The 14,999-nt window shown below is 44.1% G+C and overlaps 1 protein-coding gene across 1 annotated transcript in view; it reads right to left on the reverse strand.

Annotated features, from left to right (window-relative positions):
* Positions 1-9,034, reverse strand: part of LOC124285370 (cyclin-dependent kinase-like 4) — a 38,178-nt gene extending 29,144 nt beyond the window's left edge. Inside the window, 1 exon segment of the mRNA XM_046721591.1 lies at positions 8,124-9,034. Within this exon segment, the coding sequence (XP_046577547.1) occupies positions 8,124-8,327 (204 nt within the window). The 5' untranslated portion in view covers positions 8,328-9,034.
* Between the last annotated feature and the right edge of the window lie 5,965 nt (positions 9,035-14,999).

A 14,999-nucleotide genomic window follows, 5' to 3' on the forward strand; every position in this document is an offset into this window, starting at 1 on the left:
CTCAGCCAGCCAGAATCGGGGGGCAAAAGGATAACACACGCGCATTGAAATTATTCCAAATTGAAACTATACTTCCAGTTCGCGTTGATGTGCACACCACGAGTCAGTCCCTGTTGACGACTGCTACACACCATATTTATTGTCTGAAATAGGATCATCCATGTTCTTCCATCAGAACAGCACCAGTGTCTGGCGTCCCTGTCTATAAACGCACTGGGCGTGAAACACGGAGATTAGGATCAGGACCTGCCCCGACTGACGACGTGTGCAAGGTGTTGCATGAAATTATTTCAGATATCTGCCTGTTGTCATAATATCCCCGTGGGGGTTCTGAAACAATTCATATCAACCACGCGACATTTCCAACATGTTATAAACCTGCATGACATGGCTTTATATGATCCACTCAATTGTCGTTCGCCACTTCAGACAGACTATTAATTTTCTTATTAAAGAATAAAGTATGAAATGCCCGACGCCCAATACGGACGGCACCTTTTATGATGTTGTTATGCCAGGCTCTACACGACATGCAAACAAAGGCTATTTTCAGATGGTCATGATCGGGTTGACGATATATATCTATTTTAGTAATCAGCTTACATTGTAGTTTAAACCCATTGGATAAATCTAAGAGAATAGAACCAAACACGAATCTGAAAATCTAACACTATGATTCAATGAACTATGGTCATGAATTAAAGCAGCTATAAAGACTCACTGAACTATGTGATGTACTGGGATCCTACAGTAGTGATGTACTGGGATCCTACAGTAGTGATGTACTGAGATAATACAGTAGTGATGTACTGGGATCCTACAGTAGTGATGTACTGAGATAATACAGTAGAGATGTACTGGGATCCTACAGTAGTGATGTACTGAGATCCTACAGTAGTGATGTACTGAGATCCTACAGTAGTGATGTACGGGGATCCTACAGTAGTGATGTACTGAGATCCTACAGTAGTGATGTACTGAGATAATACAGTAGTGATGTACTGAGATAATACAGTAGTGATGTACTGGGATCCTACAGTAGTGATGTACTGAGATAATACAGTAGTGATGTGCTGGGATAATACAGTAGTGATGTACTGAGATCCTACAGTAGTGATGTACTGTGATCCTACAGTAGTGATGTACTGAGATCCTACAGTAGTGATGTACTGAGATAATACAGTAGTGATGTACTGAGATAATACAGTAGTGATGTACTGGGATCCTACAGTAGTGATGTACTGAGATAATACAGTAGTGATGTGCTGGGATCCTACAGTAGTGATGTACTGAGATAATACAGTAGTGATGTACTGAGATCCTACAGTAGTGATGTACTAAAATCATACAGTTGTGAGGTACTGGGGCCCTACAGTAGTGATGTACTGGGATCCTACAGTAGTGATGTACTGAGATAATACAGTAGTGATGTACTGGGATCCTACAGTAGTGATGTACTGAGATAATACAGTAGTGATGTACTGGGATCCTACAGTAGTGATGTACTGAGATAATGCAGTAGTGATGTACTGGGATCCTACAGTAGTGATGTACTGAGATCCTACAGTAGTGATGTACTGGGATCCTACAGTAGTGATGTACTGGGATCCTACAGTAGTGGTGGAATGGGATTCTACATTGTATATGAAATCCCAAAGTAGTAAGGTTCACGAGATCCTTGATAGATGTTTTACAGAGAAAATGAACACTTGAAATGTTGAAATTGGTACCAAAGGAAACCAAAGTCACCTGCGGTAACACGAACGTGTCGGCACTGGACAACTACACAGCCATGGTCAGAGCCATCCCCTGCTGTCTTGTATGACTGTCATGGTCAGAGCCATCCCCTGCTGTCTTGTATGATCGGCACTGGACAACTACACAGCCATGTCAGAGCCACCCCCTGCTGTCTTGTATGACTGTCATGGTCAGAGCCATCCCCTGCTGTCTTGTATGATCGGCACTGGACAACTACACAGCCATGTCAGAGCCACCCCCTGCTGTCTTGTATGATCGGCACTGGACAACTACACAGCCATGTCAGAGCCATCCCCTGCTGTCTTGTATGACTGTCATGGTCAGAGCCATCCCCTGCTGTCTTGTATGATCGGCACTGGACAACTACACAGCCATGTCAGAGCCATCCCCTGCTGTCTTGTATGATCGGCACTGGACAACTACACAGCCATGTCAGAGCCACCCCCTGTTGTCTTGTATGATCGGCACTGGACAACTACACAGCCATGTCAGAGCCATCCCCTGCTGTCTTGTATGACTGTCATGGTCAGAGCCATCCCCTGCTGTCTTGTATGATCGGCACTGGACAACTACACAGCCATGTCAGAGCCATCCCCTGCTGTCTTGTATGATCGGCACTGGACAACTACACAGCCATGTCAGAGCCATCCCCTGCTGTCTTGTATGACTGTCATGGTCAGAGCCATCCCCTGCTGTCTTGTATGATCGGCACTGGACAACTACACAGCCATGTCAGAGCCATCCCCTGCTGTCTTGTATGATCGGCACTGGACAACTACACAGCCATGTCAGAGCCATCCCCTGCTGTCTTGTATGATCGGCACTGGACAACTACACAGCCATGTCAGAGCCATCCTGCTGTCTTGTATGACTGTCATGGTCAGAGCCATCCCTGCTGTCTTGTATGATCGGCACTGGACAACTACACAGCCATGTCAGAGCCATCCCCTGCTGTCTTGTATGACTGTCATGGTCAGAGCCACCCCTGTTGTCTTGTATGATCGGCACTGGACAACTACACAGCCATGTCAGAGCCATCCCCTGCTGTCTTGTATGATCGGCACTGGACAACTACACAGCCATGTCAGAGCCATCCCCTACCGTCTTGTATGATCGGCACTGGACAACTACACAGCCATGTCAGAGCCATCCCTGCTGTCTTGTATGATCGGCACTGGACAACTACACAGCCATGTCAGAGCCATCCCCTGCTGTCTTGTATGACTGTCATGGTCAGAGCCATCCCTGCTGTCTTGTATGATCGGCACTGGACAACTACACAGCCATGTCAGAGCCATCCCCTGCTGTCTTGTATGACTGTCATGGTCAGAGCCACCCCCTGCTGTCTTGTATGATCGGCACTGGACAACTACACAGCCATGTCAGGGCCATCCCCTGCTGTCTTGTATGACTGTCATGGTCAGAGCCATCCCCTGCTGTCTTGTATGATCGGCACTGGACAACTACACAGCCATGTCAGAGCCACCCCCTGTTGTCTTGTATGATCGGCACTGGACAACTACACAGCCATGTCAGAGCCATCCCCTGCTGTCTTGTATGACTGTCATGGTCAGAGCCATCCCCTGCTGTCTTGTATGATCGGCACTGGACAACTACACAGCCATGTCAGAGCCATCCCCTGCTGTCTTGTATGATCGGCACTGGACAACTACACAGCCATGTCAGAGCCATCCCCTGCTGTCTTGTATGATCGGCACTGGACAACTACACAGCCATGTCAGAGCCATCCCCTGCTGTCTTGTATGATCGGCACTGGACAACTACGCAGCCATGTCAGAGCCATCCCCTGCTGTCTTGTATGACTGTCATGGTCAGAGCCACCCCCTGTTGTCTTGTATGATCGGCACTGGACAACTACACAGCCATGTCAGAGCCATCCCCTGCTGTCTTGTATGACTGTCATGGTCAGAGCCATCCCCTGCTGTCTTGTATGATCGGCACTGGACAACTACGCAGCCATGTCAGAGCCATCCCCTGCTGTCTTGTATGACTGTCATGGTCAGAGCCATCCCCTGCTGTCTTGTATGATCGGCACTGGACAACTACACAGCCATGTCAGAGCCATCCCCTGCTGTCTTGTATGACTGTCATGGTCAGAGCCATCCCCTGCTGTCTTGTATGACTGTCATGGTCAGAGCCACCCCCTGTTGTCTTGTATGATCGGCACTGGACAACTACACAGCCATGTCAGAGCCATCCCCTGCTGTCTTGTATGATCGGCACTGGACAACTACACAGCCATGTCAGAGCCATCCCCTGCTGTCTTGTATGACTGTCATGGTCAGAGCCATCCCCTACTGTCTTGTATGACTGTCATGGTCAGAGCCACCCCCTGTTGTCTTGTATGATCGGCACTGGACAACTACACAGCCATGTCAGAGCCATCCCCTGCTGTCTTGTATGATCGGCACTGGACAACTACACAGCCATGTCAGAGCCATCCCCTGCTGTCTTGTATGACTGTCATGGTCAGAGCCATCCCCTGCTGTCTTGTATGATCGGCACTGGACAACTACACAGCCATGTCAGAGCCATCCCCTGCTGTCTTGTATGACTGTCATGGTCAGAGCCATCCCCTGCTGTCTTGTATGATCGGCACTGGACAACTACACAGCCATGTCAGAGCCATCCCCTGCTGTCTTGTATGACTGTCATGGTCAGAGCCACCCCCTGCTGTCTTGTATGATCGGCACTGGACAACTACACAGCCATGTCAGGGCCATCCCCTGCTGTCTTGTATGACTGTCATGGTCAGAGCCATCCCCTGCTGTCTTGTATGATCGGCACTGGACAACTACACAGCCATGTCAGAGCCACCCCCTGTTGTCTTGTATGATCGGCACTGGACAACTACACAGCCATGTCAGAGCCATCCCCTGCTGTCTTGTATGATCGGCACTGGACAACTACACAGCCATGTCAGAGCCATCCCCTGCTGTCTTGTATGACTGTCATGGTCAGAGCCACCCCCTGCTGTCTTGTATGATCGGCACTGGACAACTACACAGCCATGTCAGAGCCATCCCCTGCTGTCTTGTATGACTGTCATGGTCAGAGCCATCCCCTGCTGTCTTGTATGATCGGCACTGGACAACTTCACAGCCATGTCAGAGCCACCCCCTGTTGTCTTGTATGATCGGCACTGGACAACTACACAGCCATGTCAGAGCCATCCCCTGCTGTCTTGTATGACTGTCATGGTCAGAGCCATCCCCTGCTGTCTTGTATGATCGGCACTGGACAACTACACAGCCATGTCAGAGCCATCCCCTGCTGTCTTGTATGACTGTCATGGTCAGAGCCATCCCTGCTGTCTTGTATGATCGGCACTGGACAACTACACAGCCATGTCAGAGCCACCCCCTGTTGTCTTGTATGATCGGCACTGGACAACTACACAGCCATGTCAGAGCCATCCCCTGCTGTCTTGTATGACTGTCATGGTCAGAGCCATCCCCTGCTGTCTTGTATGATCGGCACTGGACAACTACACAGCCATGTCAGAGCCATCCCCTGCTGTCTTGTATGACTGTCATGGTCAGAGCCATCCCCTGCTGTCTTGTATGATCGGCACTGGACAACTACACAGCCATGTCAGAGCCATCCCCTGCTGTCTTGTATGATGTCATGGTAATAACGATGGCTATTGAACAAACTGACAACATTACGGAATAGGGCCGCAAAAGCATTGATCATTTTCGCTGGATACGGTGGCTTGTTTGTTTTCATAACAATCTAGGTTTCATTGCTTAACAAAAGTTTGTCGTACTCGTTCTAAACATGTGTCAACTCAATACACGTATCCCGGTACCTCTTGTACAAGGAGATCCTCGCATGTCTCACAGCTCCTGAACCATAATCCCCTCCGGTCTAGCACTTACTGTACTGACAAATAAAAAGGTCGAAATGAACCAGGTCTAAATTTCCCACAGGATCAAAAGTTCCCATTTCAATTGGGCGACTTTTCAGTAGAGATGGAGATTTTGTTTCTGCCAAATAATATAATAATTTTAGAGAGCGATAGTCTAAAGGTCCCCCGGATATTACAAAACCACATCCCAGTTGAGTCGACGTCATATATTGTGTCCCACATAAATCAACAATGTCCGATTGAAATTGTCTGATTGTTTTAGAACCTGGGTTATGCAAAGTATTATTTGCGAGGCTATGAACTGCCTCTTTAATCATCTTTGCCACGGTGTCAAGGGCAACCATACATCACTCAAGGCTTCTGACAATATTGCTACTTTTTTTTCTGTTGCATGATTTGATACGAGGATATTTAGGGTATATTTATTACACCATTATTATTGAGTTTGGACGTTTGTGTTTGTGTTATGATTAAACATGCTTGATTGGTTTTGCTAAGCCAAATAAAACAATACTAAAAGTATATTGACAGCAATTTCACAATTATTGAATACATTGTCACCATTCTGTTGTAGAAATAGGACAGTAAACACTATTGATTAATTCGCTGGGTGCGGTAGCTTGTTTGTTTTCATAAAATATAATCTTGGTTGTATTGCTTAACAAACGTTTGTCGTGCTGATTCCAAGCATATTAGGACCGTTCTATTGTTTTATGGTGGTCATAAGAGCACTTGTTTTAAAACACAAGCGTTAACCACATTCACCCCTGCTGAGACTGTGCGTCATATTCGCGGATTTACCTGAACTATTTTCTTAACTCTAGATAAATATTTACCTGTAATTATTAATTAAGCACATTGAATGCAGTAAGTAGTTTTGTGTGTATCATTTGTGTAAACATTAGACCATAACAAAATTATTATTTGTTTATATATGAATCTCTTGTAGTGTTTGGGGTTTGTTTTATTTTTGTTTGTGAACCTCGCTCTCAAGCTTCATGACGCCGGCGTGTATACAATCAAGTCTGGACCAGACAAACCAGTGATTGATATTATGAACGACTCAAGCATCAGAAGAACATGCTATAAACATACTCTCAAACATACTCCCGATCCAGTAACCCGTCTCGTATATCATGAATAGTTAGTTTGGGATTATTCCTAACCAAGAATACCCATGCTTCGCTGCTAACGATAGCAAGCAAAACGTCATCATCCGTCCCACGAAACGATCTCAACATTACGACAGTGGTAAGGCTGTAAGTTAAGTAGTTGAACACGGCCCTATGACATTGAATGTGCGTGTCTGTGTGCGTGCGTGCGCGCAACTGTGTGTATTGTCTCCTCCGTCTCTAAAGATCAGAGTTGAGTGAAAAATCAACTTTGAATTACTCGAGAGCTCCGTCGCTAAGTAGGATTTGCTTGACGCGACAACTACTTTGAGGATATCAATATTTTCACAATTCTGCTTTATAAACAGTTAGAAGCGGATGAAACGTTTGACCTGCTCTCACACCCACCCTAGATACACAGCCACTAGGTTAGTCACTTTACTTGTGTAACTTCATCTGTTAGATTCAGTGAGAGATTTACATAGTCTAGCAATATTTAACGACAGGGAACAGTGTCATTATTTTTCATATATATTGAACAAATGTGGGGTATCGAACCCATGCGAAGTGACGAGAGAACGCGTTAATCGCTAGACAACCCGATTAGCACGTATTGTCCCATTACTTGTATAATTTCATAAATGAGTGGTCGAAGTTATGATTTTTTCCGTTGTCATATAATCAAACTAGAACTGACAAACAAACAAATACCAAACCCGTGAAGTAAAGCTAATATTTTTACCGATATCTCATGCAAATGGTTGGAATTATCACATCTGACATTGACCTTAATGTGAGTAATGACTTATGTGTCAGCGATGTCTTATGTTGGTCTTTCCGAGATGTACACAAGACTTGGGTCATTCATTGTGTGATGAAGCAGAGAAAGCAATTGTAAATGCCAAAATATTTTTTATACCTCTGAACATTTACAGTTCTGTAGGCAATCTGTTTCCGTTTCTGTATTTCGGTATTTCCACCTGCACATGTAAGCTACATTTAGGTAACACAGATGCATTGCCTCCAAGGGGCGAAATAAGATAACTGTTCAAAACGTGTTACTTTAAAATCAACATGTCGACAGATGTATATCCGAACAACTATTCCTTGCTCTTACGAACAATTGGTCATGACGGTTTCTTCAGACCTTCAGTTTTGTTAGAGTGAGCTCTTTGGCTAAAACAGTGATTCTTCACATTAAGAAAGAGTATAACTGATCTGTTAACTGTTGAAAATATTTCGAATGTAAGCAGTGCTAAAGATATTCCCTGTTAACGAAGATATTAAGAGTTACTTGATCTGGAAAGAATTTCCAAAACAAACGAGATTTACAAAATAAAAATAGACAGTGATTGTCGTACCTGAGAATGCACGTGATGGTCTGTGTGTGAAGGCGCCAAGTGATATGTCTTTGGTTTGGCAGGTGCGCGTTGCAACTCCATTAATCTGTTTTCTTGCAGTTTCTTCTGCAACAGGAGCGACATAGCTTGTTCCGACCAGCTTCCAGACACTTTGGTCTGCATATTGGCCTGATCGGACCAACTTCCATTTCCGAGTAACACCATTTTGAAATTAGGTTGTACACTGTTCAAGAAGAACCACACTATAATTCTGAAAATGAATGTTACATTCAACTAATCCCCATGTCACTGTCAGCTGCAGAATGTACCAACACAAATAATTTCAAGTCTGGATACTCCCGAAATATAATTCAGCAAAGCTCCAAAACAGTGAAAGACAGAAATATTCCCCTTGTCGCAGTCCACATAATGATATTAATAGATTTTCATTGTCATCACTTCATTTCTATATCCGGCTCCGAAAAACAGTTTCACATTTTCTCAAACTTGTCAAACGCTGTATAGAATTGTTTGTAAGTTATTGAACACAAATCAACCACTTGAATTACTTCACAATTCAAAGAACATTTTGTCAGTCATGACAACTGAAATTTAACCTGTAAAAACTTTTATCCTCTCACAGATTGTTATCCAAACAACGGGAAACAAGCAAGTGTTGCCAACACGGGCCTTGTCAACAAAGTGTCCCTCTCACGACTCCTAGGATATCTAACATATCCCTCAATAAATCTGTTTGCCCCCGACTACCGAGACGCGCGCGATCGGGGTACGGGTAGATAACAAGACGGCTATCGCTGCGGTTATGCGATGGATATGGGTAGCCTCCTGTACTATCCCCTGTATGCTCAGGGTGGAACCGTAATTCATCACAGCCTATTCACACCCTACCTCTGCTTGTGTCATGTGTTATGTCGTTGATAGGGGCAGCGACCAATGACACTCTCAGAGAAGTGGACGTGTCTATCTATTGGCATTAAATCACGCCAAAATGAAATATTCGAATTCCATATTAATATACTATGTTATTGTCCTGCGTATGTTATCACAGTCGGTTTCAACGCATCACGTGGTGCCTCTTGGCACCTATCGATGAAAGGAGAGGCGTGCACGAGAGCTCACGGCGTCAATGACAATTTGTTCTTGGGTCCGAATGAAATACATCAGTCAACTACGCGCTGTAATAGGAGACATTACACTCAAATAGTTATTTATCACAGGGGAAATCAACTCACTACAACAATGTGATAATAGTAGATAAAAAGCATTCAGCCATAAATATAAAATTGGATCAAACTATTGCCTCACTACGGCGTTCAAATGAAAGGAGTAGATGGAATAGGGTTCAGTGAAGTAAAACGTTTCTCTCAGCATAGCAATAGATGACATCGCCCTCACTAAGAGTTTTGATGATGAAATTCATGGTTGGTGGTTACGGAAAATAGATTTGCCGTGAGCGGGACTAACGCTGTGCTGCTGCATGCCCAGTTCATATATTTCAGCAATGTGATTAATTTATTAGATGATTCGGTTGGCATTGTGAAAAAAAAACCCGATCACTATTGTGAATATTTATGGGAATAACGCGCTGAGGCATGGCTACCGGATCATGTCGGTGTATTGAATTTATTGTAGTTTTCGACGCTTACGGACTTATCGTGACAGAATGCTAGCAACGACAATACAACATGACGAGATCAAACACATAAAAAAGGTTTTGTTGTACACGGGCGACATGTTTCAGGGGATCACATATAAACGAAACATGCGCGAAGAAACATTGTTACAGTCATCAAAGGCAACCGGAACTAAAACCAATCAAAATCACTTAAGAAACAGAGCAACCGTTTACCATCCTGCATATCGAGTAATAAACCCAAGAAAGGAGTACCTGCCATATGCAAATGAGCCACAGCACAAGGGATTCACAAGCAAGTTCACAAAGTCAGTAGCTTGTGTCTCCAATGTGTGCATTGGTGCACGCCTGACACCTTCGTCCACTAAACATCGGTGAAAGTAATGTTGAAGATGATTCCAGATCCGAGGAAAGATTTTGGCGGAGGTCCTACAGCGTTGTTGGAGGATTCAGATGACGTCGTAAACGTCTCTCCATTTTATTCCAAAAGTGTTTGATTAAGATACTTCTGTACAACTCGAGCAACGTGTGATCTGACATTATCATGCTGAAGCTATACCCAGGGCCTTTAAGTTGCAGATACGGTAAACGTACACCTCGCCTCGACACCTCTCATCACTTAATTTTAATCACAGAAATTGCTACCCCATATCATTACGCCGTCACCTCCAAAACGACAACCTCTTCCAGAACACAAGACCTTATGAGACGTTCACCTATAGACATGGGACCTGTCGTCAGAACGGCGAAGAAGGAAACGTGACTCATCGGTATAGTTCATGACATCGCCCTCACTAAGAGTTTTGATGACAAAATTCATGGTTGGTGGTTACGAAAAATAGTTTTTCTGTGAGCGGGACTAACGCTGTGCTACTTCATTCCCAGTTCATATATTTCATATATGTGATTAATTTATTAGATGATTCGGTTTGCATTGTGAAAAAAACCTCTCCACTTACGTGCTCCCAATCGTAAGTGTTTTCGTCGATGTTCCAGCGTCAGAACTGACCGTCGGGCTGGACACTTTGCACGGACGCCGTAGGCGCAAAGACGTCGTCGAACTGTTTTCGCAGATTCACTTCTGTTCCAGGTATGGTACAGGCTGTAAGGGTCTACTGGCTTCAACCTGTGTCCGAGGTGCGTGGTTCGTGGTGCCATCGGTCTTGACTTTGGGTCGTTACTGGTGGGCATCACGTGGACGGTCTATAACTTGATTGTTTTGCTGTATGTCCCAACTGGCGTTTCTATGGTCGTTAAATGAAGGTACAGACTGAAGCATACCAACAGCTCTCCATCTGTCAATGTCATGTCGAACCTGTTCCAGAACCACAATTCTGCACTTCTTAAGACTGCAGCTAGACAGTAGCGGTTGCAGCTAGACATGTGATTGGTACAACTAGACATGTGATTGGTACAACTAGACAGTGATTGGTACAACTAGATAATAACTGGTACAACTAGACAGTGATTGGTACAACTAGATAGTAATTGGGTACAACTAAACAGTGATTCATACCACTACACGGTAATTGGTACAACTAGACAGTGATTGGTACAACTAGACAGTGATTAGTACAGCTAGACAGTAATTGGTACAACTAGACAGTGATTGGTACAGCTAGACAGTAATTCGTACAACTACACAGTGATTGGTACAACTAGACAGTGATTGGTACAGCTAGACAGTAATTCGTACAACTACACAGTGATTGGTACAACTAGACAGTGATTGGTACAACTAGACAGTGCTTGGTACAACTAGACAGTGATTGGTACAACTAGATAGTAATTGGGTACAACTAAACAGTGATTCATACCACTACACGGTAATTGGTACAACTAGACAGTGATTGGTACAACTAGACAGTGATTGGTACAGCTAGACAGTAATTGGTACAACTAGACAGTGATTGGTACAACTAGACAGTGATTGGTACAGCTAGACAGTAATTCGTACAACTACACAGTGATTGGTACAACTAGACAGTGATTGGTACAGCTAGACAGTAATTCGTACAACTACACAGTGATTGGTACAACTAGACAGTGATTGGTACAGCTAGACAGTAATTCGTACAACTATACAGTGATTGGTACAACTAGACAGTGATTGGTACAACTAGACAGTGATTGGTACAACTAGACAGTGATTGGTACAACTAGACAGTGATTGGTACAACTAGACAGTGCTTGGTACAACTAGATAGTGATTGGTACAACTATTCAGTGATTGGTACAACTAGATAGTAATTGGTACAACTAGACAGTGATTGGTACAACTAGATAGTAATTGGTACAACTAGACAGTGATTGATACAACTAGACAGTAATTGGCACAACTAGACAGTGATTGGTACAACTAGACAGTGATTGGTACAACTAGACAGTGATTGGTACAACTAGATAGTGATTGGTACAACTAGACAGTGATTGGTACAACTAGATAGTAATTGGTACAACTAGACAGTGATTGGTACAACTAGATAGTAATTCGTACAACTAGACAGTGATTAGTACAACTAGATAGTAATTGGTACAACTAGACAGTGATTGATACAACTAGACAGTAATTGGCACAACTAGACAGTGATTGGTACAACTAGACAGTGATTGGTACAACTAGATAGTAATTCGTACAACTAGACAGTGATTGGTACAACTAGATAGTGATTGGTACAACTAGATAGTAATTCGTACAACTAGACAGTGATAGGTTCAACTAGATAGTGATTCGTACAACTAGACTGTGATTGGTACAACTAGATAGTGATTGGTACAACTAGATAGTTATTGGCACAACTAGACAGTGATTGGTAAAAGTAGATAGTGATCGATATAACTAGACAGTGATTGGTGTAATTAAACAGCTCAAACAGACATTAATCAATAGAACCAGAAAGTGACTTGTTCAGTCAGAACAATAAGGGATGCATGTATAGGCTGCTATTGGGGCCGTTGGAGGGTCGGTGTTCCATCTCCTCATAGTGTCCTACCAAAATGTTAAAACGTGCGGAAGGTCGGTGTTCGAGCTCCTCACAGTGTCCTACCAAAATGTGCCACTTGTTGTTATCCTGCCTGGAGCTCGGCACTAACGGAATAAAACAGGAACTGGTCGGTGTATACTGTGACTGAGTTTGGTATCCATGATAAACTGGTATCTCAGGACGCACGTACTATAAATCCGGCCCAAATCCAGACAAGTAGCCACTCACATGCATGCTCTGTAGAGGCAATAATCCCAAACGCGCCGTTAACCCCTATTTCACCGCACCTCAACAGGTCGGAAATACCTGAAGTACTTTCTGGACAGTCGCCAACACCAAAGCCGGGAAATTCCATAACTACTGATCATATTTTATCTCACATCCCGTTCAACCTTCGATCTGCCGTGTTCTGCCAAGCCCGTCTAGATGCTGTGGGGAAGCCTAGTCTTCTCGTCACACATAACGCCTGGTTCGATTCCCCACATTGGTACAATGAAACCTTTTCTGGTGTTCCAGTCGTAATGTTGCTGGAATATTCCGAACAGCGGTATAAAACACGACTCGCTCCCTCACTCACTCACTCAAGGTCAAAGTGTGTTTTTATTCGATGTATTGCCAAAGTGAGTTAAATTGCATTGTCTGGGAGAAGTGTGTGTCTGAGATTGTATACAACTGTAGACACCAATGTATTGGGGATTTCATCCCTGTTGCCACCAGAATACACGTTCAGTACCTATACTGTTGCAGTGGTGCAAGCATGTTCAGGAAGTTACTGTAGCAGGGGTTTTGGAGAAAGATACAAACCAATCGTTTTTTCATGATCGTTTAACTGTCAACAAAGGAAAAACTAACATTGAACTCCAACATTTACTGGGACACATAGTCCAAATCCTATCTGTGCTGTTGAGTGTACCTAAACAACAAGCAGGGGCGGATACAAGCGCACAGGGTTGTTTGAGAAAGGGGCTGTGACAACAGTTATTGTATGCAGGGTGCACAGTTCAGTGAATAGAGGGGTAGGCACACCGTTTCATCACCCGTTTTCACGAGAGTTTCACAAGGGTCATTTAACATAACCTCTGTTCTAATACGGCCATATTTCCCGGTCCTCGTAAAATCCCTAGCGGCAAAAGATCGCAACACGAATTATCTCCCTTCTTTCTATCCAATCAGAACACGTGTTACATCGACTTAGATTCAATTTGACTAACACAAGCAAATGCGGGGCCACAAATATCCCCATCTGCCGGGGAATTGTGTTGATGTTACACACAAGACGTTTAATGGCTAGCTTGTCCGTTGTCAACGAGGGCGATGGAGACGCCATTGATACGCCATTACATGACTGAGTTCTGTCTAGAAGAAACGTTTGCGCATCGCGCTCGGGAAGAGGTTCTAGTTTTCCCGAAGCATACGGAAATTACCGAGGCCTTGCGAATGATCACTTTTGAAACAACGTCGCTGATTGCACAACTAAATCGGCTTGTCTCCAATCACGAGCCTTGAACGCTGACACCAAGAAAGGGTCGTATTAGAACAGAGGTTATGTAGGAAGATATGACACCCTGTGAAGAGAAAGCTGCCGATCATAATTCTTGCCGATTTTGCGAGCACCCAGTGTAAAAGAGCATCATAACATGCTACCAGTGGGTATACAACGATAGATAATGAAAACCAGTTCTGATATGTACCTGAAAAATACATGACTATTTTGTGTAATAAACTTCACTAAAGCACAATTCCAGTTCTCGGAGATGCTGGATCCAATCTTCAGCACCTCCATTACACCTTCCGGTGTCTCGCCCGAGAGAGGCGTTGATTGGACGAACGTTAAAATGTCATGCTTACGAAAAATGGTACAAATTGGTCCAGGGTATTTATCACAACAGAATGGACATACCCTGGGTACGTGCCAACTATCGCTACGGAGTGGATGTACCCCTTTCCACGAGAGGAAACCAATATGCGTACCGAGGTTGCTCCGAACGAAAACAAGGTTATATTTTACACTCGCCTGATACAGAATGTGAATTTGGTAGTTTACAACACTGTTCATGACGTACAGAATCAAGGTCAGACGTTTTGTTTATACCTGGTCACAGGTCACCATGAAGCAACCGTGATCCGGTGTCATGTCGGACCAAGGTTTGGGAGGATTATCTCGATTATCACTCTGATTTATGTGGTCACCTTAAACAACAACACACCGAGATAACAGACACGGCAGGTTAAGTCCAGGCGAGAACTGCCGATAGCCAT

This window comes from Haliotis rubra, unplaced genomic scaffold, assembly GCF_003918875.1.
Source record: "Haliotis rubra isolate DU_JTF1 unplaced genomic scaffold, ASM391887v1 Scf36, whole genome shotgun sequence".
Lineage (NCBI taxonomy): Eukaryota > Metazoa > Mollusca > Gastropoda > Lepetellida > Haliotidae > Haliotis > Haliotis rubra.